At 41.5% G+C, this 27,337-nt stretch overlaps 4 protein-coding genes and 1 long non-coding RNA gene across 9 annotated transcripts; 3 read left to right on the plus strand and 2 right to left on the minus strand.

The window, feature by feature from the left end:
• Nucleotides 1-1,219: 1,219 nt before the first annotated feature.
• LOC102701248 (probable polygalacturonase) lies at nucleotides 1,220-5,723 on the plus strand. 4 transcript variants are annotated; one of them, XM_006650793.3, is made up of 7 exons: nucleotides 1,220-1,677; nucleotides 1,761-1,878; nucleotides 2,796-3,113; nucleotides 3,379-3,499; nucleotides 3,589-3,763; nucleotides 3,862-3,932; nucleotides 4,561-5,288. In XM_006650793.3, the coding sequence occupies exons 2-7, from the start codon at nucleotides 1,861-1,863 to the stop codon at nucleotides 5,286-5,288; spliced, it is 1,431 nt and encodes a 476-aa protein (XP_006650856.1). In that variant the 5' UTR covers nucleotides 1,220-1,677; nucleotides 1,761-1,860. The 4 variants fall into 4 exon arrangements, with proteins under 4 accessions (XP_006650856.1, XP_040377821.1, XP_015690904.1 ...); XM_040521887.1 differs by having other exon boundaries at nucleotides 1,764-1,878; XM_015835418.2 differs by having other exon boundaries at nucleotides 1,224-1,677; nucleotides 2,805-3,113; nucleotides 4,561-5,723.
• A 123-nt stretch (nucleotides 5,724-5,846) lies between these two features.
• On the minus strand, nucleotides 5,847-8,587 carry LOC102701711 (guanosine deaminase-like). The gene is made up of 5 exons (XM_006650795.2): nucleotides 8,462-8,587; nucleotides 7,422-7,481; nucleotides 7,091-7,281; nucleotides 6,245-6,349; nucleotides 5,847-6,168 (listed from the first exon to the last, which is right to left on the minus strand). The coding sequence occupies exons 1-5, from the start codon at nucleotides 8,475-8,477 to the stop codon at nucleotides 5,980-5,982; spliced, it is 561 nt and encodes a 186-aa protein (XP_006650858.1). The 5' UTR covers nucleotides 8,478-8,587; the 3' UTR covers nucleotides 5,847-5,979.
• Nucleotides 8,588-12,508: 3,921 nt separating this feature from the next.
• LOC102701991 lies at nucleotides 12,509-15,234 on the minus strand. The gene is made up of 3 exons (XR_005811481.1): nucleotides 15,127-15,234; nucleotides 13,878-13,950; nucleotides 12,509-12,954 (listed from the first exon to the last, which is right to left on the minus strand). It is a non-coding gene; the product is annotated as an uncharacterized LOC102701991 (long non-coding RNA).
• A 289-nt stretch (nucleotides 15,235-15,523) lies between these two features.
• Nucleotides 15,524-21,530, plus strand: LOC102721539 (flap endonuclease 1-B). Of its 2 annotated transcripts, XM_006651928.3 has the most exons (17): nucleotides 15,524-15,578; nucleotides 15,719-15,835; nucleotides 16,647-16,705; nucleotides 16,811-16,870; nucleotides 16,953-17,006; nucleotides 17,088-17,136; nucleotides 17,243-17,290; nucleotides 17,500-17,565; nucleotides 18,235-18,285; nucleotides 18,377-18,496; nucleotides 18,566-18,650; nucleotides 19,113-19,194; nucleotides 19,975-20,083; nucleotides 20,159-20,215; nucleotides 20,306-20,352; nucleotides 20,430-20,493; nucleotides 20,993-21,530. In XM_006651928.3, exons 1-17 carry the CDS (start codon nucleotides 15,567-15,569, stop codon nucleotides 21,155-21,157), a joined length of 1,245 nt encoding a protein of 414 aa, XP_006651991.1. In that variant the 5' UTR covers nucleotides 15,524-15,566; the 3' UTR covers nucleotides 21,158-21,530. The 2 variants fall into 2 exon arrangements, with proteins under 2 accessions (XP_006651991.1, XP_015690183.1); XM_015834697.1 differs by lacking the exon at nucleotides 15,524-15,578 and having other exon boundaries at nucleotides 15,755-15,835; nucleotides 16,604-16,705; nucleotides 20,993-21,393.
• Nucleotides 21,531-22,557: 1,027 nt separating this feature from the next.
• LOC102702178 lies at nucleotides 22,558-25,219 on the plus strand. Its single transcript, XM_040522228.1, has 8 exons — nucleotides 22,558-22,630; nucleotides 22,898-23,002; nucleotides 23,095-23,160; nucleotides 23,264-23,361; nucleotides 23,460-23,585; nucleotides 23,666-23,950; nucleotides 24,044-24,109; nucleotides 24,195-25,219. The coding sequence occupies exons 2-8, from the start codon at nucleotides 22,957-22,959 to the stop codon at nucleotides 24,342-24,344; spliced, it is 837 nt and encodes a 278-aa protein (XP_040378162.1). The 5' UTR covers nucleotides 22,558-22,630; nucleotides 22,898-22,956; the 3' UTR covers nucleotides 24,345-25,219.
• The last annotated feature ends 2,118 nt before the right edge of the window (nucleotides 25,220-27,337 follow it).

Here is a 27,337-nt window from a genome sequence, read left to right on the forward strand (position 1 = left end):
TAATATTTGACGTGACACTTTTTTTAAAATATTTTTCAATCTAAACACCAACTAAGTGAACTTTGACACGCCGGAAAGGCACACCACGTTTCATGACTCTGCAGAGCATGCAGCTACTGTAGGGAGGAGGTAGGAGTAGGGACTGGACCACGCCCGCTGACCGCTGGGGCCCACAGCGCAGAGGCCTGAAGATGCAGTACTAGTCAAGAGTAATTACATCTTCGTGTCGTTTTTGGCTCATTCATTTTCTCAGCAGCAGCCTGCCAGGATCGATCACGACCGAACTCCGATAGTTCCACTACATTTTATCACCCCTAATTTTTCTGCCTATGTTTATAAGTTACTACATATAATATGTCATTTTTCATATTATACCTATGTTTATAGGAGTAAATTATAAATATTTAAATTTAAATTTAGAGTTAATTTTATGGTTTTTATCAAAATTTATTTTTCAGCTTTAACTTTTAGATTACTAAGAATATATATATATATATATATATTTTCAAATTATTTTTCTTTTACGAATATGCCGTTTGGCTTTTTAAAAAACAAAAATCATACTCCTGTATCTTCTTCACTTCACTTGTGCTCTGAAATTTTCTCTTCGTTGTTTTAGAAGGAAAAGAAATCATGATAGACTAGAGACCCAAGTATCAATTATCTCACTAGTTATCTATTTTTAAGAAGAAAAATTGATTGTGGAGTAACTAATAAAAGTTATGTGAAGATAATCACCCTTATCTTTTCGTTTTTACTTAGACTTATAAGCCAAAATTTAAGTTTTAACCTTAAATGGTGAGTTAATTTTAAAGTTTTTTTATTGTACTTTTAGATCGCTAATACCACGTATATAGAAGTTTTATTCACAAAATTATTTGCAAACACCGTTTGACGTTTTCATAAAAAAAATCAGGTGATCACCCAAGATTACTAATAATATGTTAATAATAATTTCCTTTAATAAAATCCTATTCCAAAGCACAGGTAATAGGCTAGTATAAGTAAAAGTAATAATCTTCGTGCATAGCACTAGATGTCAGATCGAAATTGTCCCAGAAAACAAAGAGGAGAAAAACACAATCTTTAGCCTAACAAATCATGTAGGAGCGTATAATTTACAGAGAAGAATCCAATCCTGATACCGAACACAAGAGAATTCAGCGTTTGATGTTACAGTAAGGAGCAGCCTGTCTTCCTCCTCAGGCCGCACAGTTGCATTGCATTGCCAGCCACACTATAAAGCGCTCTGCTTCGCCTTTGCTCCGACCGGGTCGGGTTCAGCTCAGGTCAGCTCCGCCGCCGCCACGCTAGGCTGGGAGGGAGGGAGGAGGAGGCTGCGGCGGGCGCGCATGGGGGCGAGGTGAGGTCAGAGCGGGCAGCAGCCGGCCCCGACCGGCCACGCCCCGGACCGGGTGGAGCACACCGTGGCATGATTGGGTCCATGGCCTGACCCCGCCTCCCCCTCTCGCTCCCCTTTTGCTGCTGCTCTGCTACTTCCTACTCTTCACTCTGCTCCCGGGGTGTGGTGGCCACCTGCTACCTCTTCTCCCTCCCTCTCCCCCTTTTGCTGCTCCTCCTCCCCGAGCTTGCTGCGACGACGCGTCGACGGAAAGAGGAGGAGTTGCTTGCTGCCGCTGATCCATCCCTGCCCTGCTTCTTCTCTGCTCTGCTGTGGTGAGCTCGTCTCCTTCCTGCTCCTTCTTGCGAGTTCTGATTCTCTTTTCCCTGACGAACTTGGCCGGTTGCTGTTCTTGCAGCAGGCGTTGTCCCGGCTGTGCCGCATTAAAGGCAAAGCTGGTTTTTTTTTTCTTCTCCTACCCTGTTTAGCAGCGACCAAGATCCGTCTCGTCGCGGAAGATGAGGAGATCTGCATCTGTAAGCTTCCAATCCCTCTTTAACTTCGGTAATGAGGTTATGCTCTGCTGATACTGTAGCTTTCTTGATCTCTCTGGGGGAGATGGACTCTACTTTGGAGAGTTGGTATCAGGGTTTAGGTGGGATCCAATCATCCAAGAACCCCCATTGCACTTTCTGTTCCTACTGGGTGAGTAGTGGTCTGGTATTGGAGCTGGTGATCTAGCTACAGGCTATTGCCACACCATTTTCGGGGTTCCTTCTGCAGTGGCATGGGCGCCGGACAGATTGGTATTTGGTCCTACGATGTTTTCTTCTTGGCATTGGGCGGCATTGGCGCGGGTGTGATCTGTTGTGTGCTAAGGTTGTGTCGAGCATTTGGCATTAGATGGTGTTAGAGGCAAAATGTCCATATTGCTTGCATTGTCCTGCCACTTGATTGAAATGTTCTTTTGGTATCATATCATATTCTTGACTGAACATTGAACACTTTTGTTGAGACTCGTCATGATTATTTGTGTTTCTTTGATCCAAAAGTTTTTGTTGAGACTCGTCATGATTATTTGTGTTTCTTTGATCCAAAAGTTTTAGTTTTGTTCATGTAGCAACTTCAGATGATATATGGATACATTATTGGGCTAAATATCTGGACTCTTTAGTCTATTCATGTAAAACATTTTATTGATAGGAAAACCCATTGAGACTGCCCCAAATTTGCGCTTGCTTGGTGTTTATGACACTAGTAAAGGCAAGTTATCAGATGTATGAAGAATTATCCTCTCAAAGTCAAAGATGCATAATTCTGACAATTTGCATCACTTGTGTTCATAGATGGAAGTATTCATACTTAATATGTTTATTGTTGATGCTAATATATAGCTTTTCGGTATTTCCAATATGTGATTGACACTGATACTGTTCTGTTTGATTTATGCTAGCTACTCCAGGTCCTTTTGGTTTTCATAACCATGGTTGCGACTCAATGGTCCAGTGTATCCAGTACATACTGCAAGGACATGGCATCAAGCGTATATCGACCCCACAGTGTCACAATAACTGAATTCGGTGCTGTTGGGGATGGTGTGACTCTCAATACAAAAGCATTCCAGAACGCAATCTTCTACCTCAATTCATTTGCAGACAAGGGTGGCGCACAGCTCTTTGTGCCTGCAGGAAGATGGTTGACAGGGAGTTTTAGTCTTATCAGCCATCTCACTCTGTCACTGGATAAGGATGCAGAAATAATTGGATCTCCGGTAGTATAACTCACATACTTTGCACATGATAATTACAGCTAAAATATTTTGTGTGCCTATGACAAGGTGCACGTGCACATGAAACTATCATATATTGCCAAATCTTGTGATCAATTGTTCCCTAAGAACCATGATATGAGCACTACAACGATATTTCGTAGAGACTCGCACAAATTCAGTGTTCTTGAGGTTTAGAAGAAAAAAATTGATTCACTTAAATTGATACAAAATGCTTTTGCTATAATTTCTCAAATGTATTTTGCAGGATTCATCCAATTGGCCAGCCATTGATCCTCTTCCATCCTATGGACGAGGTAGAGAGCTCCCTGGAAAAAGACACCAGAGTCTAATTTTTGGATCTAATCTAACAGATGTAATAATTACTGGTTAGTAAGTACTATATCTGCACCACTTATTTTCTTAGGATGTTTTGTAGTTATTTTGTCAGTATGTGAAAATCTGGTACTCTTGGCAGGTGCTAACGGTACCATTGATGGCCAAGGAGCCATTTGGTGGGATTGGTTCTACAACAACACACTGAATTATACTAGGCCACATCTTGTTGAGTTGATGTACTCCACCGATGTTGTTATATCCAATTTAACCTTCAAGAACTCACCGTATTGGAATATCCATCCTGTATACTGCAGGTTGGTTGTCTGAATAGCCACTTGCTTTCTGTTAAATATATAAGAATTCAATCACAACTGCAAATTTATTTTCTAGAGTGCTTTTGCTAAATAAACAGCCAAGTGCTTGTCCAGCATGTCACAATCCTAGCGCCCCTGAATTCACCAAATACTGCTGGCATTAATCCAGGTAATGCAAGGTTTTGAATTATTAGCTCCCTTCAATTTCGCCTGACATTCATAATGTTTTACATGTTTATTCCCTCACTTTTCCCATTTTAATTGCATCAAGAAAAATGGCAAAAGAAAAAGGTGGCTGCAATGTGATTCACAGGCGCTTTCTTTAATTTTGCCCTCCTTTGTGCTTTAATATTTGATTTTTTTTCCTTGGAACTTCCACTTACTGCTGAAATTCTGGAAATAAAAGTTCTCAAAAAGAGTCCCCACAAACAAAATTCTCAAAGAAGATTAAAATTTTTCTTTTGTGGAGTTATCATTTATGATCAACTAGAGACTTGAGGAACTAATAAAAAACGGTATTACTATTTTGTGCAAAATTCCCCCTAAGAAAAGGTCCTGTACCACTTGGGCAAATATACTGCTAAAAACTGGTAAGAACTGGCAATTCAAGTATATCAATCAATATGACCCTTTATGCAACTGGCACATTTTTTGGGATATCCTTTCTTGAGATGCAACTTTAACCAAAATTTCATATTCACGGAATTACGGTACTCCAATAATGTGTTAACACTGCATATCCATATAGCATATTTGCATCTACAGCTATGGTACTAATGGAGCTTCAATCCATTCAGATTCGTCCACAAACGTCTGCATTGATCATTGTTATGTCAGAAATGGAGATGATGTTATTGTCATTAAGAGTGGGTGGGATGAGTATGGCATTTCCTTTGCTCGTCCTAGCACAAACATCAGTATCAGCAACATCACAGGAGAGACAAGGGGTGGTGCGGGGATTGCCTTTGGAAGTGAGATGTCAGGTGGCATATCCGAAGTCCGGGCTGAGGGCCTCCGCATCGTCAACTCAATGCATGGGATCAGAATCAAGACCGCTCCAGGGCGTGGAGGGTATGTCAAGAACGTGTACATATCTGATGTGACCATGGACAATGTTTCAATGGCCATCAGGATCACTGGAAACTTTGGTGAGCATCCTGATGACAAATATGACAGGAATGCTCTCCCCATGATAAGCAATATTACAATCAAAAACTTGGTCGGCGTCAACGTTGGTGTTGCTGGCATCTTGGAGGGAATTGAGGGGGACAACTTCAGCAGCATTTGCCTGTCCAATGTTTCCCTCAGTGTACAATCTATGCATCCATGGAATTGTTCACTTATCCAAGGTTATTCGAACTCTGTGATCCCAGAGTCATGTGAGCAACTCAGAACAGATTGTGGACAGACACCAATTTGCTATGATGGTGGCAGTTCATCAGCAATACATGCACAGGAACCCAGACATAGATTGTGGAGTGCAACCAGATTGCTAAATCCTTTACTGAAGTCGGCGACGCTGTAGTGTAGGTAGCTCCGTTTATTTGCTGCAGAGGGGCTTTGCTTGGTGGGATGCGTCATGTACATCTGATTCTTGCGATTGTTTTTGCTTAGCATGATGTTTGCTTCTTGTATATAGTTGTGGAGATGAATGTTGGTGTACCATGCATGTTTTTGTCACCATATTTTATTTATGATCTGTCTGTTGCTTAGCCTTTCGTTGGGAAGAAAACAGTATGATCATCCTTCCAATATGTCTAGTTTTGTGGGTAGGGATCATCAATTGTAACTTGTAAGTTGAGTAGCAACAAGAGGCATGTTATCCTATTCTTTCTTAATTTCTTCTTTTCTTTTCTTCGTTTCAAGATGAAGAGAAGAGTAAATTTTAGGAACTCATGGAAGGAAAATGTTGATTGCTTCCTGAGTATGCAAATCTCCTTGTTATCAGCAATGTACTTATCTACCATCTCTTTTTCTTGAATACTAACAATGTATTCAAATTCCAAAATGATCGTGGATCAAGCAAAATCAAAACTCACAAAGACTACAATCAAAACGAGATAACATTATTGTTCGTCATAAGGAGAGTAAAATGTATTTAGATTGATAGATATGGTCCATAAATGGCAGAATGTCGAAGGTTACATTATTCTCTGTGAATTCTTGAGCACCTGGGACTTTTACAATATGAATCCCACAATGTATTTACTTACAGATTAGTACATCCGAAACTTCTCCTTTGTGTTCTCAAAGACTTGTTCAGCAATCAGGGCTCCATTGCCACCAGCACGCTTGATCTCCAAGTTGGCCTTCTGGTAGTGCCCAGTTCCTCTTAGAGCATCAGCAATGAAGTCATCGAATCCAATAGCAATAGCAGCTTCAGCCTTGGCACCATACACCAGCCTCTGCAATGCAGCATTTAGCAATTTTGTTGATTAAGCAATACTCTACCAGGTTAACATAATAAGGTAAGGAGTTAACCTTAATCCGTGATAGATGCACAGCGCCAAAACACATTGGGCAAGGTTCACATGATGCATACATTTCACAGTCTGACAGCTCAATTTTTCCAAGCTTTTTGCAAGCCTATAGTACAAAAAAACATTGATTATGTGAAACAGATAACCAAATAATGGAAAGAAACTAATATTAGTTAAATGCATTAATACACCCAAATTTGGCAAGCAAAGGATACAATAGGCATAGTGCTTCCGTTTCTTAATTACTCTTATTTTATCCATTAGCTTGAAGTAATTTACTCTATTTACACCATCTGCCAAGGAAATTTTGAATGTGCAAAACAAAAACTAGGAGACACCATTGGTCCATCACTTATAATATAATTTTATTGGAACCTAAACAGTTTTTTAAGCCAATAATTTTGCTTTGTCTTTTTAATTTACTGTATGCCAATATGACAAGTTAACAACACATAGCTAATTAAAAACCACTTTACTATAGTTACAAGTAAGTAGCTTCCATATTCTGATGCAAGGGAAAAGGAATATTCTAATGCAAGGGAAAAGGAATATTCTGATAAAGGGGAAAAGACAGGAACATATGACATCCTAGCCGTTATAACTGGTGAATATAACATCTAGTATTTATTCAAAAAATATACTTCTAGTATATTTTTCAAGCAGAATACCAAAAGGATGAAAAAGGAGAGTCCACCTAATAGTCCAGTGTATTTACATTCTAATATAAAGTTAGAGCATGAATCAGGTACATTCATTCAGCAGAGATGAGTCTACTACTACAGAATACTAAGTATCAAAATGTAAAGAGTAAACACAGTGTAGCTGGTAAGTACACAGGGCGAGTTACCTCTCTTATTGCAGTTACTTCAGCATGTGCAGTTGGATCGGTGTAATCCAAAACCATGTTATGGCAACTAACTACTATTTCATCATTACAGACAACAACCGCACCAAATGGACCTCCATGGCCACAATCTACTCCTCGGTAAGCCTCTTCAACTGCTTTCGACAAAAAATTGTGATCCCTGTCTTGAACAGCTGTTTAATGCATCAAAGCTTAAACAAGTAAGTGTCTATAACAGTCCACCAGTTAGCAGAAAACAATAAATGTTGGAATTGGCATATATAGATCTTCATTGGTCAATCATGTCCATAAGATCAAATCCAGCAAATAATACCTTCCTGATGACCAGCAAATGCAGAAGCTACCGAGATGGTTCCATCCTTGGATTCCACAACTGCATTAAAGATGAAGAAAACAATTCATGAGGCGCCTAAATTAATCAGCATTTGGCTGCTCAGTGGAAATGATTGTTCAGCTCCAACAGCAGGAAATTATACAGTATTCAAAAATATATATACTGAACGACCCAAGAAAACAGCATATACTCAGGTTTGTCTTATCATGCCCTTCACAGCTACTCCAGTACAATAGTAGCTGACAACAGAACAGGATTGGCCATCTACATGCCTGGAATACAAGCATAGCTACTGTAAGACCATGGGCCATAGCCCCTGTAAGACCTACTTATGATGAGCAAAGCCACTTGCCCACAGTTTGCATATGGTTCCTAATTTTGACAAATGAAGAATCCTGTTTTGATTTTATTGAAACCATGGATTTCTTGGAATGGGTACCAGGAAGCATATAGCATCATGCCGAAAGCTGCATGATTAAGGAATGCCACTATTGAAGTGCATGATCTATATTCCCTGTGCATGAGAAAGGAAAAGGCATGGAACGTTCCTTCATCCTGCAATCACCCAGAGCAACTTAAAGCCTACTCATCTTACTGAAATTACAATTTTCACGCATAAATTGAAGCCTAATTCTGTCGCAGCCTACCCATCAGAGGCAGAAAGCAACGATCTTTCTTCTCCTAACTACGTCATGCGGCCGATACATGCACACAATTGGGATCTCCTATCCCGAAATGGAATCGAATATCCATCCTACTCCCAACCAAAAAACAGTAATTCAAGCTCTCTCTCAGCCGAGTGACTAGCAAAAACCCACACCGACGGCACCGGCACAGCACCCCAGACCCCCAAAAAAAACTCAAATCTTGCTGGATCTCATCCCTCCCCTCCAGTAAACCAGAGCAAGACGCAAAACCAAACACACAGCAGGCAGCCAATCCAACCAACTCCAACTATACAGTTCGCTAGCGCCGCGACAAAGCGCGCGCCTGCCGCTTCGCTGTCGTGCGGTACCTACCCTGAGCCTCCTCCATGGCGGAAGCCCGCGCGAGCGGAGAAGATTCACGGCAACCTTGGGAGGAGGAGGAGGGAGAGGTTGGGGGGTGAGGTGTTCGTCGCTGGCTTGCGGAGGTGGCCGGCTTGCGCTGGCTTTGGGTGGCCCGTGTGTCCCGCGCTCGCTGTTATATATAGGGCTCCGTCGGGACACTGACGGGTGGGGTCCGTGGGCCGCGTGGGGTCAGATACTTGTGGACGGAAAAGCGGAAAGGGGGAAAGGCGCGGTGGACCGTGGACCGGGCTCTCCGTGGGCCGGACCGCCGGAGGATCTCATGTCAACACATAGGTGGGCCCCGGAAGTCCTGTCCACCGTGGCGTAGGGGAAATTGACGGTTTTAACTGTTAGTGTGTTCCAAGAGGATTTTATTTAAAATAAGAAAAAAAATAACAAATGTCATTGGAAAATACTTAATTCTAATAAATGTCATCGATAAATGTGATTTCTATAAAAATATCATCGTACAAACAAATTTATCTAATAAATGTCATCGCTGGTAGGGTTCCATCAACTTTTTTTCGTTAAGTGTTATAGTATGAACAATGTATTTAGAAATGGATGGAACCATAAAGATAATGGTATTTCTCAGATAAATTCATTTGTACGATGATATTTCTTAGAACTTGCATTCGTCAATGCCACTTTTTAGACTTAGACATTTGTCAATGATATTTTTTAGATTTTCTTTCAAAATAGTGTCATCACATGTTGTTACTCCATCCTTTTTTTTCGAGTTTGGTTCTTTATATTTCGATCTATACATTTTACTTTTTCATGTTTTAATTTTAGTTCAAATACATCATTGCAATCACCTAGAAATCACGTGATAAACCTAATCAACATGTTTCGGGATAAATGAATCTTATACCCTTCAATCACATATATCTTTATAAGACCTCATATATGCTCAACTTCCCACAAAACATACATCTAATAATTATATGATGATCTTTTTTAGCTAAGATTTGTGTATAATGGATATTTATACAATCATTGCACGTTAATTTATGTAAAAATAGAAACAATTTTTTTACTTCCAATATATGCAATAAAACTCAAACCCTCACGTGCACTTGCTGTAATAATGGGAAGTACATAAACACTACTATTTCTTTATCTTTATTTTCCCTATTTTTCTAGTGTATGCAACAACAAGCGTGTGCGCGCGTGCGAAAAAACAAGAGGAGATAAGTTAACTTGTGGGGGTGGCGAACGTGGCCTAGGTCAACTTTTTGTAATAGTGTTGTAATGATTTTTTGTAAGTAAGTGCAGTAGTGCTTTAAAAAGTTAATTTAGAGCTGGACTTGGATGTTACTACCTTCGTCTAAAAAGAATTTAGTGCTCTATTGCATTGAGTAGTTACTGGCTTATTGCATTGAAGTTTGGTAAATAGATGGCAAATGCATCGATATTCCAAAAAGTACCATACAAATCTACCGAGGTCTAAGAAATTAAAGGACATTTTAGTCATGGTAGTTATGTATAGATATATATGAGGCAAATTAAGTTTTTTTTTGGAGACAGTAATTATTATAACCGCTCAACGTTTTTGACTCGTCAGTCTTCCTATTCATATGAATAATAATAATTTTAGGCACATATGAAAGATATCGTTGATTGAATCTAGATAGATAGGACCAAAACATATCATAATATGGAAAGAGAGTAATTTAATGGGAAAATTATATTTGAAAGAGTATATCAAGGCTTAGAGGAGGGGTGAATAGGCGATTTAAAAAATTAAGCCTAAAAAGCGAAAGTTGAGACTTTCGGAAGTTCCGGTCAGTGGCTTCGGAACTTCCGGCCTTCGGAAGTTCCATTGATCTTCGGAACTTCCGGCAGCACCAGATCTAGAACGAGAAAGGAGTAAATCTAACCAACCAAACCTCAAATAAGCAAACTACCTCTAAGCTTTGCACAAACAACAACTAGAGTACGCGCGGCAACCAAAAGCAAAGCTTAAATAACAAGTTAGAGAGATTTCACCACAAGTGTAGACGAAGACTTTTTACCGAAGTTCCAATCCTCGAGGGGACTGTACTCTCCGTTGAGAAGCTCAAACTTGAGCCGGGTTCCACAACCCTTTCCTCGGGGTTGCACTCGTGTACTCCCCCTTACTCGAGGTATCTCTTCCCTTTCGGAGGTGAGATCCAACCTTCACAAACCTTTTTCCGGTGCACCACAAGAGCTCCGGTGGCTCGAGGAATGACGCCTAGCCGTCTAGTTGTCCTCAACCACTAAGAGTAACAAGCTAGCAAAAAGATTTTGGGATGAATCTAGTGCTCACGAAATTTATCACGAAGTCAACACCAAGCACTCAAACCAACTCAAAACAACCAACCCTTACACACACAAAATCCAAATCACTTAGATCCGTGGAGAGCAGGAAGTGAGAAAGCAAGACTCAGAGTGAATCTCAAAAAAAGCAAGCCAAGGGCATAGAGATGAACATGTGAAGCAGCAACCCCAGCTTGAGGGGTTGGGGGTATTTATACCCCCTCTCAATTTCTGCCCGTTGAGGGCAAAAGATTTCTTCTTCGGAACTTTCGGAGGTTTCCTTCGGAACTTCCGGTCAGTTCAAAATAGCAGTCCCAACACTTAGAAAATTCAAAGTCAACTGCGAAAACTCAAGTCAACGGAAGTTCCAGTCAAGACCTTCGGAACTTCCGTGAATCTTACAAAACCGATTCTGGCTCCTTCGGAACTTCCGAAGGTCTCTTTCGGAACTTTCGTGAATCTTCGGAACTTTCGTGAATCTTATAGAACCGATTCTGGCTCCTTCGGAACTTTCGAAGGTCTCCTTCGGAACTTCCGTGAATCTTATAGAACCGATTCTGGCTCCTTCGGAACTTCCGAAGATCTCCTTCGGAACTTCCGTGAATCTTACAGAACCGATTCTGGCCCCTTTGGAAGTTCCGACAGTACCTTCGGAACTTCCGTAAATTCCAGCACAACTTCAAAAAGATAGCAAAAGATGCATTTCAAAAATATTTCCGAGCACCGGATTCATTACTAGATTTTATTTGCACACCCCTCTTTATAGTACGACATTCCTAGTTGACTCAAATTCAAAGTAAATACACACGCCAGTACCGACTTTACTTCTCTTTTCACGTGGGCGGCGTAACAACTTTTTCATGAGAACTATTTATATTTTCATATTCTCACATACATCATTAGTCCTCATCATTTGATTGTCATTAATCACCAAAACAAATTGGGGGCATAGATGCACTTTCAATATTATTTCTATTTTATAAATTAAAATAAAACATATGCTTAAAACGTGTTTCATGGCTTCATGCACTGTTCTTATAGTACCCCATCTGGCATCTGATTTGATTTTCTTTTTTGGCAGTTACCACGAAACTAAGATGTGATACTAGCCGACACATCTGCCTAATGGATGCTCTTTCTTTATTATCTATCTTATAGTGCACTTTTTTGCTCTTGACGACTCAACACTCTACCCTGGGCAGAAAATACATGTTATTTAGCAGGAAATACATGTTAATAACAAACGTTAGTATTAGCCTGGCATATTCTACTCCTCTTCATTATTGGAGAGGGTGACATTAATCTGTTGGGAACTGAAATTACTTTCGGCTAGAAAGTGACGCAGAATTTTTAAAAAATGGTTCTGTCCAAAAAGGAAAAAAAACTGTTTTTAATAAAAAGGAAAAAAATAATTAGATGGGCCAACTAAGTAACTAGACCCTGATTCATGTACAGAAGGGGAAGAACGGAGGCCCATTTAGGGCTCGTTCGGTTGTCCCATTTTCAATCCGGCCATGTTTTCAATCCAGGCCAGGTTTGAATCAATCCAGCTGATTTCACTAGAAGCCTGAAAACACATATGGATAGAGATTGAATCCACTCCTTTTGTTAATCCACCTCTTCAAAAAAGTGCATTTGGTTTGAGCTGGAATGAAGCCATTCAACATATCACAAGCTGATTATAAAAAGAAAACTTGCAGTATAGAAAAATTCAACATATCACAAGCCTGATTGTTTTGCAATAACAGAAGTGGAGCTGCACTTCTTCATATTAGCCATTAGTGCTAATTAGTTAACAGCCCAGAGAATAATGGAACATATGGCATACATGGGCAGTGCAAATCAGAATGACTTGATAGTCTACATCTAATCGATAATTCTTTCCTCCAAACAAGCTCAATGAGCTAATGGTATGCTCTGATCACTTTAAAAAATAAGTTGTGTAAGTTCTTTTCAAGATCACAACTATTACAACCATATCACAATGTTGCCATCAGAAGATCATAACCGTTACAACCATATCACAATGCTGCCATCAGAAGATCATAACCGTTACAACCATATGACAATGCTGCCATCAGAAGATCACTGAACCAGTCCACACCTACAAACAGTGCAAATTGACAACTTCTTTTGAAAAGTAGAGCACAGCCAATGATGTCCAGAATCCAATCATTGATCTACACATAATAAAGAGCATGTGATTTAGTAGTTGATTGGGACTTAGTTATAACTTAAGCATTTATTCCAGAATTTAGAATGAACAGAAAACTTGGTGTTAGGCCCCCAATTAATCAATTATTATGATCATCATACAGATGAAGAGACAAAAGTGCAGAAGTGTGACAACATCAAGCTTTCTAAAATATCATACTGATGAGATTCAGAGTTAGCAACATTCAGCTTTAAAGCACCTAGGCCTGCTATTGCATGCATCTGCATGATAATTGTGTTTTAAGTACTTTATTTAATTGCCCATAATTGGTTTATGTGGTGGTGAAATGTATCATTGCTGTGATGAAATTGGATTTGGAGTTGATGATAGGAAGAGTTATGACTGAGCATCCAAAGAAAGAATCCAAGTTTCTCCTCGATCTTGATTCTCGTATCAAGGACAAGTTCATTCCTTCGAAGGTAATCAGCCAAATAATTGAAGATCCAGGGTTCCATCCGAAAAGCTACCAAACAGTTCTTCACGTGTCCTTGGAGCAACCGACGGACCTCCTCCTCACCCGATACCTCAGGGCTATGACGTTGCTGCTTTTCCCCTCCTCGGTTAGATCCCAAAAGAGAAAGAGCAGGGAAAAGAAAGAGCATCATGTCGTCGTCCTCCTTATCCTCCCTTCTCTTTCTAACATGGTCTCTCAAAGTAATATTCATTGGATTACTATATACCAAAAGAACATGGCAGTCATATATTTATTGAAGAACATGGTAGCCATATAGAACAGTAACAATGAATTCAGCTTAACAAAATTGATAACCAATACTACCATTATCTAATCAGTCATTCACAGGAACCAAAATATATCCAAAATAATCAACATTCATAATTAAGAGAGAGAGAGAGATAGGGGGAGAGAGCAACAAACTACTAAAGTACCTTTCGGAGTCAAAACAAAGTCCCAGGAAGGAGGCGACTCGTCTTCACCAATCCTAGGAACTGCTGGTACAATCTGAAAAAAGCACAAAGTAACTAGAAATTAGGAAATGCACAATAATATTTATGAATTATTAGCAGATCAATGGATGGATATTTTTTATATACTGAACTAATGTATATTTAATAGAAGCAGCGATATATACAGTATGATATCGTAGAATCAGTAATAGGAATCCATCAATTAATCTGAATTAGTAGTATTACTTCTCTTACTGGATTCTATAGTTTTGTAAGGCACAACAAAAATTTTTGAGATGGAGTAGCTAGTATATATTTTAGTTGTATTGCATATAGGAGACATGACGCGTTATATAAACCAAAAGGAGTGCAAAAATGTCATGCCTCACTAAACTACAGAAAGAATTCATCTCAGTTAAACCCATTCAATTCATCTTTGCTAAACCCATTCAATTGAATTGACCTAATTACTCCCTTGCGCTGTAACACCCCAGCTCGTCCTGTATAAAACCGAGCACTTCCATGCATCTACAGAACACAGCATTACTCTATATAAAACCGAGCACTTCAATTCAATAATGCATGTCACAGTCTTCCAATTTCTTGCTCGCTAAAAGAAAAAAACATAGCCATTTGATTTGCAGCTAGCTGTCTGGTTACCAAAAAAGTGGTCGATCAGGAAAACTTAACCCTGATAGACGTTAGACAAAGCTTATATGGAATACAAGAATTCTTTTCCGTAGACACGAAGAAAAATCACAAGAAGCAATCAGATGTAGGAGGAAAAATCACAAGAAGCAATCAGATGCAGGCTCATGCTCAAACTAATTAATCAGTTAACTAATAAGCTCGACCATGAATCACGCACAAGAGCTAGGTAATTAAGGTAATAGGTGATGATGCGTGGGAGGAGGCGAAGGGCGGAGAAGACGATGGCAGCAGGTGCAGGAGAAGCGCTTCTTGTTGCGGAGGCAGATCGGCAGGCACAGGATCCGCCGCGCCTTCTCCACCACCGTTGCCACCACCGCGCCGCCGCACCACGGCCACGACCCGGGCGCCTTCCACGACCCCGTCTCCCTCTCCTCCTGGGCGAGCAGCTGCTCCTGCTCGCGCCCTTCTCCTCCACCTCCTCCACCTCCCCCTCCCCCTCCGCTCCCGGAGCTCCTCCACCAAGAACCCTAGCGTTGACGTAAACCCTAGCTAGCGCTGGATGGGAAAACAGAGAAGTTACCGGCGAGAAGGACGTCGGATGGGAAGAGGTCGTCGTCTCCTCGCGTCGCCGGCCACACGCCGCCGCCTCGCGTGGATTGGAGCCAGAAGGTCGGAGGTGTGGATCCGATCCGGGCTAGAAACAGAGGGAACGAGGCCGAAACAGGCCTGTTTCCAATCCGAGCAGGCCAAAACGAACGACGCTTTTGGGCCAGGCCGGATTTAAAAACGGGCCACTTTGTTCCGGCCGGACAAAGGCCGTTCCGGGCCGTTCCAGCCCTTAGCGAACAAGCCCTTATAGCATCGCAATGGCAAGGCCCATTCATAGCCCATTCTGAAATCCGAAGTCTATCGCTATCCACTTTCGTCTTCGTCCCCTCGCCTCGCGGCCCGAGGCGGCAAGAGTGAGGCTCGCCGCGCCGCCGCGCTCGTTCCACACCGTCTCCGCCGCCGGCCGTCGCCATGGGCATCAAGGTATAGCACACTCCGGACCCCCTCCCCGCCTGGGTCGGTCAGATGGTGGCTTAGGTTTTGCGGCTCTGGCCTCGCCTTCCCGGCGCTGGATGTAGCAGCGTCACTCTCGCTGACTATGCCTGCGCGCGTGTTGGCGATAGGGTTTGACGAAGCTGCTGGCGGAGCACGCGCCGGGGGCGGCCGTGAGGCGGCGGGTGGAGGACTACCGCGGCCGCGTCGTCGCCATAGACGCCAGCCTCAGCATCTACCAATTCCTCGTGAGTTTCGTCGGCCGTGGTTCCTCCTTATTATTTACTCTCCTCCATTCCGCTTCACTTAGAAGTTTTAGAGAAGAAAGTATTTTCACCACTTGGTTAAATATGCACTTCCTTTTCTTATGTCACCTAAAATGTCATTATTGTGTTTATACTAGTCTCAGTTTAATTTGCTTTTTGTCATTACAACGCGTAGAAGTCAAATTTGAAGTTGCATATTTGTGGAGTGATATATCTCATATTAATTCATCTTGTTATGTTTATTAAATTTGATGACTATTTAAGGGACGTGCAAAAAATGAGTGAGTGTCCAACCGAGGGATGAAAATCCATCTCCATTTTAGAGTGATTGTAGACACTGTGTAAACTTGTTTAGGTAATGCCTTGTCTCGGGAAATATTAGTGGCCCATTTCTGCCTCCGTGGTTACGTTGTGGCGATGTGCACCTTTGCAGTCAGTTGGAGTAGGGAATGCTTCACACTAAAAGTTCGAGCAAATGAAACACTTGGCATCACTGGTAGCTTCTACGGAGTATTTGTTAGGAATTAGGAGGTCACTGGCTCAATGCCATGCGCCGCGCGGAATCTCAATTCGACGTTACCAGGTAGCAAACTAATATGTAGGATTCACTGCCACCAATCTCGACAGTATCATATAGCAAAAAAGGGGGTCCCGTGCTCTGTTGGATTTGTGAGCCACTTGGTAGCGTGCACCGTCTGACTAGTGATATTATTTATGCTGGGAAAGAGCTTATTGATATACTGTTTTCAGGTTTAGGGGTTTCACATGTGCTGTTTATACGACATTTCTGTAGATTGTGGTGGGAAGGAAAGGAACAGAAGCTCTGACCAATGAGGCTGGTGAAGTCACAAGGTGAGGGGAAAAAAACTATACTCTGTTGGTTTCCCTAAATTTTTTGTCTGATTATGGTTATGACTTCTTTTAGATAACAGAAGCTTACATTCATGTGAATTGTAGTCACCTGCAGGGCATGTTGAACCGAACTGTAAGGATTCTGGAAGCAGGAATAAAACCTGTGTAAGTTTGATGCATCCTGTATTCCCTGTTTATTGCTAGTTACTTTTGCTGACAGGAATTAAATGCTAAAATTTCATGCCAGATTTGTGTTTGATGGTGAGCCACCTGACATGAAACAGAAGGAACTGGCAAAAAGGTATACACTGAATTGTTCTGCTGCTTCAATTGTTATTTGCGAGTGTTAGTATATTTATTTCCTATGTTTACCACTCTTTAGGTCTTTGAGGAGAGAGGATGCTTCCAATGATCTAACTAGAGCTATTGAGGTCATCTGCTCCTAACCATAGTACCTCCTTACCACTGTACCTTTTTACTTTTTGAGAGATTGATCTGTTATTGCATGGCACCTCTGAGATAGCATTTATGTTACAGGTTGGAGATGAGGATTTAATTGAAAAATTTAGCAAAAGGACTGTGAAGGTAAATACCTACAGTTTGGAGAAACGATCCAATCAAAAAATTTTGCAGCATCTTTAGGAAAGAGTATGTTCATGGAATTTCCTTTTTATAAAGTTAGGCTCGCATTAAATTTGCCATCTCAAGATTTGTCTTCAGAACTCAATAAGAATATATATCAAGTTCTGTAGTGGTCCAAAGCATTAATTATGAATTTTATTTTTTCTTCACAGGTCACAAAAAAGCACAATGAAGACTGCAAGAAGCTGTTAAGCTTGATGGGCGTCCCTGTGGTTCAGGTATAATTCATGCTTTAATCCATCAGTTTATTCCAAGTCTTTTTTTACCACAATATTATATTATCAGATGAGACAATCAGCTTTCCTCTTTGATGTGCTTTCCAACTCATTGGAGGGTTGGAGAGTCAGTAGAACATCAGGAATTCTTAGAACCCAAAGGACATCGCATCAGCCTCACTCACCGAGCTGCTGCTTGTGATCCTGTGACCTTAAGCTCATGGATCAATCTGTCAAAAGCTTAATGTTTCTTACACAGGGTACTATAATAATGGCTTCAGGCAACAGTAAGCTACATAAGAAGTGAAGCTTATGATAACTCTAGGTGTGAAGGTCCACTCAGCTTTTGTGTTTGTAGATGTTTGTTTGGTATTGGCCTAAGGTGATGTTGCTGTTATGCTTGAGTTTAAGCTAGGACAACTGGATTTTGGTATACTTACAGCGTTGGAATACTGGAACTTTGGCAGTCAGCAGTTGGTTCTGAATGTTTTAGACATTACTACAAGAGGGGCAAAACTCTATTTCTTTTGATCCACCACTGGGAGTATTTTTTCTAACTGAGCAACATGCCATATTATCACTATAATCTCATGGGAAATATGCAAGTGTGTTAGCTGGATTTAATGACCTCTCACTGTTATTTCTAATAAATTCATGGTATCACATATGCAGGCACCAGGGGAGGCAGAAGCACAGTGTGCAGCACTCTGCGAAAATCACAATGTGTAACACGTTGATGAATTTGTGGCAATTTTATGTTGATACCCTCATCACATGACTGAACTATATTTCCCTCTTGAATCGTGAATGCCAGGTCTTTGCTGTAGCTTCAGAGGATATGGATTCGCTAACTTTTGGTGCTCGAAGATTCCTTCGCCATTTAACCGACCTTAGTTTCAAGAGATCTCCTGTAACTGAATTCGAAGTGTCAAAGGTAATGCTTTGGTAATTTTCAATTGTCAACATTTCTCTGAGCATCAGGTAATTATTTGTTGGTTTGCAGGTTTTGGAAGAACTTGGACTTACGATGGATCAATTTATTGATTTATGTATCCTTAGTGGCTGTGACTACTGTGAGAATATTAGAGGTATTAAGTATTAACACGTTTTTTCTGTTTTTAAAACACTTAGTATTACATTCTGCCAGTGATATCATGTATCATTCAGAATTTAGATGTTAGTTTCTCATGTCAAATTTGGGTGGTCTGTCTTCAGTCATCCTGGCAAAAGAAAAAAAAAGGTTTCTCATGTCATGGTTGCTTTAGACATAGCATTCTCCACTGCAAATATACATGCAGTAGAAATGTGGAAGAGTGATGCCCTACTCTTGAGTTCAAATTGTGTTTTCAGCAATTACTATTTTTAGATTTATGCTTCTGTTAGCTAAATATTGAATTAGTGATACTCAAAGTTGCAAGAAGATTGTAGAGCTATCATAATGGAAAATTGGATGTTGTGTATGCTGCATCCTTCCTTGACATGCCTTTATCATGAATCTATACAAGTCCTTGCATTTTATTATTACCTTTTCTTTGTCTTATTTTGAATAGGTATTGGGGGCCAGAGAGCTTTGAAACTTATTCGTCAACATGGCTGTATAGAAGAAATAGTGCAAAATCTTAGCCAAACAAGGTGTGTCTATCCTTTTTGCCAGCAATTATCATGACACCTTCTTGTACCTCATGTATTCATGCCTTCTTTATGGTAGTGATGGTAATAATACTGCATTTTCTTTTCAATGGTAACAAATTAATGATTATATGAATTAATCAAAATATTTGATTCTATTATGATTATTTAGTTCTTTGAAAGCCAAAAAATATTCCATATTTATTAATTAGATCTCACTGACTTCATGAAAAGAAGGCATCTTTTCCTCATCTCTGTCATACCTGCGGAGATCTACTAGGTATAGCACCACTAATAATGTGTTGAAGCTGCCACCTGATCATACCACCGTTCCACATACTACATAGCTTCTAGTACCACGTGCATGCTGCAACCTCTCATTTTACGATGGCGTTATGATTTGTTATGATGCTGCCAGGCCACATTTTCTGTTCTGAAGCTATCATGACACTTTGTTAGTCCTTGTTTGGTGCTTTCTGTCACCATCCGTACCGCTCTTGACATGCCACCATTCTAATCACCTTTGGCTCTAGTAGTCTGGTATGACCATACTCATGTCCTGCTGCCCTTTGAATATTCTGTTTGTTTTTCCGCTCAAGGAAGCTGCTTGTTATGTTCCTTATACCCCTGAAACTTCTCAAACCTTCGAGTTCCATGGGATTTGTGTTAGATTGCTGAGCTGGTTCACTGGCATGTTTAGTTTGTCGTGCCATTCTCTGAGTAATCTTAAGGTTGTAGGTTTTACCGTATTCTGTAGGTAACATATACTTTCTTGATCTGTAGGTATAGAGTCCCAGAAGACTGGCCTTACCAGGAAGTTAGGGTTTTGTTTAAGGAACCTAATGTCTGTACAGACATTCCAGACTTCGTGTGGACCCCACCTGATGAGGAGGTTATGCTTTAGTTGCCCATATCACATTCACCTTGTTGTTTTAGCAGGCTGACAGGTCTTGTTTTCTGTGTTCAGGGCCTTTTAAACTTTTTGGCAACTGAAAACAGTTTCAGTCCTGATCGAGTAGCAAAGGCATGATTGGATCTTTTATTTCACTTGTCGATTAATATTCAGCCTTATGCATATTATTGTGAAACAATTAACTCTTTCCCGTCTGTTCAGTCTGTAGAAAAGATGAAGACTGCTAACGATAAATTTTTCCTTGGGCGGTAAGCAGCAGTCAACCTGTTATCTCGTGGAGATATATCCATGAGCTTCTAAGGTTGTGTTTTTTAAATTGTTTCAGGTCAAAGGTTTTGGCACCAGTAGCAAACTTAGCAGGATCTACATCTGCTTCAGGGTCAGTGAAGGTAAAGATCCACACCTATTGTTTCGTTTCTCTTGTCTACTTTGACCCACTATCACATTGCACGGGGCTACACATGCAATCACCCACACCCCAACTCTCTGAAAATTGTTTCTATTGCATTATTGCATCGCTTACTGTTCCTTATGTTTCATTTAGTTATGGTATGCCTTTTCTCTATATATTGTTGCTTTCTTATTTTACCTTTTTTTTACATGGCTTCTCTTTTTACCTGAAAGTGTATTTCTCCATAGCAACATGAGTTTAGTTGGAAATTGAGTTGACGCATACAACATATCACTGCAACATCATCCAGTCGTAACCTCTTTATATGTAGTTGGTTATCATCTTTTCGCTCCTAGTATTCTACTGGTATGCCGTCATCTTTTTTCTGCCATGTTACTATGTTTGTATACATCTGTGTAAATTCATAAAAAGCAAGAAAAAGTGTAACATGGATCACTACCTAGCTCGTCAATTCATTCACTTGTCTTGGATAACAGGAACCCAAATGTATCCTGGGTGGTCCAGGGCAAGGCATGAAGGCTAGGCCACCTCTACAAGTATGCAAGAGCTCAAGCTCTGATTTCAGACATGACAATTCAAAGGCGTTCATGCTGCGCAGGCAATCAGGATTTCACAGAATATCTACTTGTGCTTCCATCTGAAGCTGGAGCTGCAATATTCCCATGATTTGGCTGCTTGAAGCTTTGACTGGCACCATCTGCTTCATTAAGAATTAGAAACAATGATCACTTGAAATGTGTTGAGCCTATGCTGTATTATTGTAGTCCAGCCTTTTGACTTGTAACCCACTAATCAACTTGAATGCTTGAACTTTCTCACATCTAGCACTCGTTCTCGCTTGAGTGTTGAAGAATTTGATCACCTTTTATCTGTTACCCGAAACTTTGTCGATGTGCCAGAACGAGCAGGGAACTGGTTGAGGTCGCTTAACATTTTTAATGCCTTCTCTGAAAATATGTACATATATCCTTCTCTATCACTCACTACTGCGATAGCCTTAGCATGATTTGTTTTTTTAGCAGTTTTTAAATTCTGAATTTCTTTGATCTTTCAATGGAGCACAGATGCTATAGCAGTAGCATTCGGAATAGAAAAAAATGTGCATGGTACAAGAAGCCCGGAACATTCCTGTATAGTTGGTTGTCCCATTTGATCCAACTGCACAAACTATGTCTAAGTGGAGTATTCTAAGTTGGACCATTTGAGAGTTGGGAGTCATCTGATTCGCCGTATATCCTTTTTATATTCATATTCTTTTGTCATCTGATTCGCCGTATATCCTTTTTATATTCATATTCTTTCTCATCCTTCATGACTTCAACAGAGGCTGCTGGTGCTGGATAAGCAACAGCATCTGGAATGGGCGAATGGTACATCTACATCCAACTGCAACCAAAGTGCTCCTATATTCCTCATCATCTACGCAGAATTCCACGGTATTTAAAACAGATGGTGTACTCTGTATTCTTTGATTCTTTCAATGGTTGCAATATATTCCCCTGCCACTTTTGTAGGAACCTGGCATGCAGCTATGACTTGTGAGCATATGCCAGCCTTCAAAGTTGAACACTACACCTGTTCTCTTCTTAAGAGGCGTCCTTCCCTTGATGGACAGCTACAGTGATGGGTAACAAATTGGCTGGATCATTCTCAGTGCTTGCTGCATGTCATGTCCTCCATGCAGCTGAGCATCTTCTTCTGTACGTGGCGCGCCTTGGGAAGCTGGGATGCTATAAGTAGAGCTCTAGCTTCAGCACCATTCCTCAGGAGCCTTCAAGCCTTCAGTGTTTTGAGGTGAGCAACTCTGTCCTTGTGCTCTCCATTCTTTGGCTTTCTTTTGGTCTTATTGTCCACTTTGTTTGCTTAAGGCTTTTTGTCCTATTATTGCTTCTGTTTTGGATAGTTTTGTGATGATGATACTTGATTGAAGTTGAATTATATTAAATACTTTAACTTAGGTAATGTCAGAATATGCTTTCTCATGGGTAGGAACAATGGTGGATGTGATTTACAACGGCAATATCAACTGCTCACACCAAATTCCAACCACAACAATATTTTTCTGGGGTTGCCAGGACTCAAGGCCAAAAGGGTCCTGCCAAATGTTCAACCATGTAAATATAGTTCCTAGCATAGACTCCCAAGTTTCTTGGCAAAACCGATTATATGCCCCTGGAAAGATTGTCACTCTAGGATTTATATTATAACAATATAACATGACAGAATCAGTGAAGTTCTGGCCTGGCAGCTTCAGTTTGATTGGTTCTGTAGTTGAAATTTGTGTTGACTTGTTTTGCCTGTTTTACCTGTCAACAGTCCTTTCCAACTTTTACTCTTAGGATCATATTTGTCAGTCTATAAGTACCTCCTGTGCTTTTCAGGTTCCCAAATCAGTGTGATTTTCATTTGGCAATCACCCTTTCAGCTTTGACCATTGAGGATGGAGGCTATAGTTGAAGGATCAAAGTATGAGTGCTTGCTGTTTGGTATGTTCCGTACTTTCGCTCCTTATGAAACCAGAGGGCGCTGTTGGTTAATATATGTGCAAAATCCAATGAATTTGTTTGCTATTCTTCAGATTTGGATGATACTCTGTACCCCTTCAGCTCTGGCATCAATCTAGCTTGTCGCAAAAATATACAAGGTGTGTAGTAATACTAATCATGTTCCGTATCTTTCTGTTTATGAAGCATTTTTATCCTCACAAATGTTGGGAGAGACTGCAATTTTGTATTTTTGACTGCCAGATTACATGCGTCACCATCTGCAAATTGAAGAAAGCCAAATTGCAGATATGTGTCTGGAACTGTACAAGGAATATGGCACTACAATGGCTGGTCTTAAGGCAAGCCTCTGCAATTTTGCTTAAAGAAAAAAGAACTTGACTATGTCAATATTTTTTTTTTCCTTTTAACTCTTCTAATCATGCAACTCTTACTGCAGGCATTAGGTTACGAGTTTGACAATGATGAATTTCACGCAAGTGTCCATGGTACATTGCCATATGACAATCTGCGGTTTGATCCTGTTTTGAGGACCCTTCTACTTTCTATTCCGCAGAGAAAAATAGTATGATACTTCACAGTTTTGCATTTTGGAAGGCACTTTTTGTTAGGCTTGTTATATAATCTTTGATTTGCTTGTTACAGATATTCACAAACTCTGATAAAGCTCATGCGGAAGAGGTTCTACGCAGGGTGGGTTTACAGGACTGCTTCGAAGGCATAATATGCTTCGAGACACTGAATCCACCAGCCCTGACATGCGATGGTCTATACAAGCCCCTGAGTTATATCTCTGATGAATTATCTTCTGACATGGATGACTCAGATGAATCAGATGGGTTCAGACCTAAATCACCCATTCTCTGCAAGCCCTCTATTGAAGCCATGGAAGCTGCGATTCGGATTGCGAATGCTGATCCTGCGAAGACGGTGAGAATCTTTTTTTACTTAAGATACATAACCAAAATCCTCCGTAACAAGTGGCGGCATTGGCAATCTGACATTTCAAACTTGTATTTTCAGATCTTCTTTGATGACAGCGTTCGAAACATAGCGTCAGGAAAAGCTGCAGGCTTTCACACTGTGATTGTACGATTGCACCAACAGTTCAAATCTTGGAACTTCCTACCTTTCATCATTTGTGTTAAAAGAAAATATTATGAACTTGCTGCAGGTTGGCAGGCCAACGCTGGTTCCAGGTGCGGATCACGCGCTTGAAAGCATCCACAACATCAAGGAAGCATTGCCTGAGATATGGGACGGTTGGTCTGAATCTGATGCCGTTCTTGCTTCCACTGCTGCCGAGACAGCGGTTGTTGCTTGATGTGATATGTTTTGCCCAATGGATAGCCTGCCTGGCCTATCTATCATAGGATATTATTATGTTGTGGAAAAGGAATACTTTGATCAAAGTATGTCAAAGATTGCCATGCAGGAATACAATGAGAAGATACATGCATCCTAATGCTAGTTCATAAGAGAGATTATGGGTATGGTTCCACTATTAATGGAGCTGTATCAGATCTTATTGGATAGATGACTCGGAACTGAGAAGTGATTGAAGTGGATGGCACCAAGCTTGACACTAAATGTCAGAAGTTCTATCTATATTGGCGTCTAACTGTCCTCGGTATATTCATCAGTATCAGGTTGGGGCCTAAATAAAACTAAAATGTCATAAAAAAATCTGTCACACTGTGGATGTTGTTTTGAGTGGGTGAATACCTTGTGAATTGATTACAGATTTACAGTGAATACCTGCAAATTGGTGTTTCCTCTGGCTTGCCTGCTAGAAATAAGCCAACACTGAAGCTTGTTCTATGTGAATAATATGCACCAATCAAAATATGGTATAGATATAGCCTCCAAAAATTGGTACGATGATCCTCGTTTTCTTATATTCGAGAACAAGGATGGGAGGGTGTGCTTTTTCACTGACAATCCTCAGCTGCTCCACATATTTTTAGCACATGAACAAACTTTCAAGTGCTCAATGCACACTAATCAAATTATTTCGTGGCTCTATCAACAAAGGTGACTTGGCAAGAACTACAGTGAACCGAACTTGTATCCCTGACTCCCTGTGCAGCAACGAACAAAAGAAAAAAAATAGTATACTTACAGAAATGTAACCAGGACGAAAAAAATTTGTAATCTAACACACCATTGAAGAAGAAATAAACACTGTTCACTGCTTTGACCAGCTCATACTCATCCTGCCAACGTATTCACCAACATAAAGATGAGTACTCAGATGGTACAGATAATATAATAGAGAATAAGCATGAAAGTGTTTAAGCAGAGACCTTTGCACATGCTAGGGTCTGCCATGACTCATTACGCACATTTATCTTCCTGCAAGGGCTGAATAATAGAACGGGTATGTAGCAATCCGTCAAGTTATATACATGTTAGTGTGGGGTATCTTATATTTAGAACTCTAATATCTAAGTTGTAGCCTCATATGTTGTTCCTTATTTTGTGGGAGATCGGTTGTGTGATTGTTGCACTCTTTTCCCCCAACGTCTTAATACAAATAATGAGCTGCTCATGCGCATTTCTTAAAAAATAAAATGGAAAAAAGGGTCAAAAATAATTTATCTTCGAACTTAACTCCCTTGATCCGACGTTTCTACAACTCCAGCTTGAGAAAAGATGTTTGCGTCGCATCACATGGTATTAACTGCATACAATGATCCAATACAACTGAACAATACTAATACTACAAAAATACTAATAAATTGAAGTACTTAGCTTCGATTGAAACACTACGAATTGATTTGAGACTGGACTCACTGGGCAAATTGTACTACCAGTTACTTAAAGCAAGCTGCACGTCTGATCACATAGCCAGTTTTGGAAAGTATAACTGTATAAATTGGATAATAGGATAAATTGCAACGAACTACTTATAAAACCATGCATGTTAAAGCGTACCAAATACGGAATACCTCACCCTTGCAGTAAACTTAACAGTGACGTTTACTGGGCAGACTAGCTAGCTAACCCCATAATCGAATCGAACTAGCGTCGATTTGCAGCCGTTGATCTCACATGATCCGATCTGCCGCTCCATCTGGACCGCTCGCTCATTCCCGCCAAAAAAAAAAAACAGTTGGCTTGCTTAGCTCGAGCCAGTGTCGGTGATCGATTGGTGAGTAAATCGGTTTCATCGCGCGCGTGCACCATAAAAGGGCTCGCCACGCCCAACATTTCCATGCACCCCTCCTCCCTCCATCGATTCACCCTCCGCGCGTTCGACTTCTTCACCTGCGTCTTCGTCTCTGATCGCCTCATCGATCGAGCTCAAGCTAGGGCAACTCGATCGAGAGCGTCTCTGATCGCTCGCTGCTTCATTGATCGAGCTCAAGCTAGGGCAACTCGATCGGGAGCGTCTCTGATCGATCGCTGCTTCATTTGATCGAGCTCAAGCTAGCTAGGGCAACTCGAGGGCGTAGAAATGGCCGACGGGATTGCTCTCGATCCAGGCTGCCGCTTCCTCCCTTCCGACGATGGCCTCATCACCCTCTTCCTCCGCCCCAAGATCGCCGAGGAGCCGTTCGAGGATCGCATCGTCAACAACGCCGACGTCTACTCCGAGGATCCGGCGGAACTCGTCGGCCAGCACACACCGGCGCCGGGCACCCAAGGGAACAACGGCGTGTGGTACTTCTTCTGCCCCCCGCGCTACACGAGCAAGCGCGCGAGCTCTGCAGGTGGGAGGCGGCAGCGCGCGGTCGGCGGCGGCGGCGGCGGCGAGAGCGTGTGGAAGTCGGAGGGCGGCAAGAAGCCTGTCAAGGCCGCGGATGGCCGCCGCGTCGGCAACCTCCAGAAGTTCTCCTACGGCGTCTACGAGTCGACGGGGTCGGCGCGCACCTTCACGAGGCTGGGGTGGTGCATGACGGAGTACAGTCTCGACGACGACGCCATCGGAGCAGAGAAGCAGGTTCTCTGCAAGGTCTACCGCTCGCCTCGCGCTCTTTGCGCCGAGGCGCGCACGGCGGCCGCTGGATCGCCATGCTCCGGCTCCAAGAGGAAGGCGGACGACGCCGTGGGTGATCTCCCGGAGGCGCCACCCAGCGCGCGGCCGCGGCAAGAGGCTGGGAGTGAGTACGAGCACGAGCAGCCGGACTTACCGCCGGACGAGCCTTTGCCGCGCGCTCCGATGATGGAGGTTGCCGGCGGCGGCAGCGAAGACGAATTCATCCAGACGGAGCAACAGCAGCCGGAGTTACATCTAGACTTCGACTTGGAGGGAATGGAGGCCCTGCTGTCCGACCCGGTGGACGAGAACCTGACGTGGCAATCCAGCACGGC

This window comes from Oryza brachyantha, chromosome 3 (assembly GCF_000231095.2).
Source record: "Oryza brachyantha chromosome 3, ObraRS2, whole genome shotgun sequence".
NCBI lineage: Eukaryota > Viridiplantae > Streptophyta > Magnoliopsida > Poales > Poaceae > Oryza > Oryza brachyantha.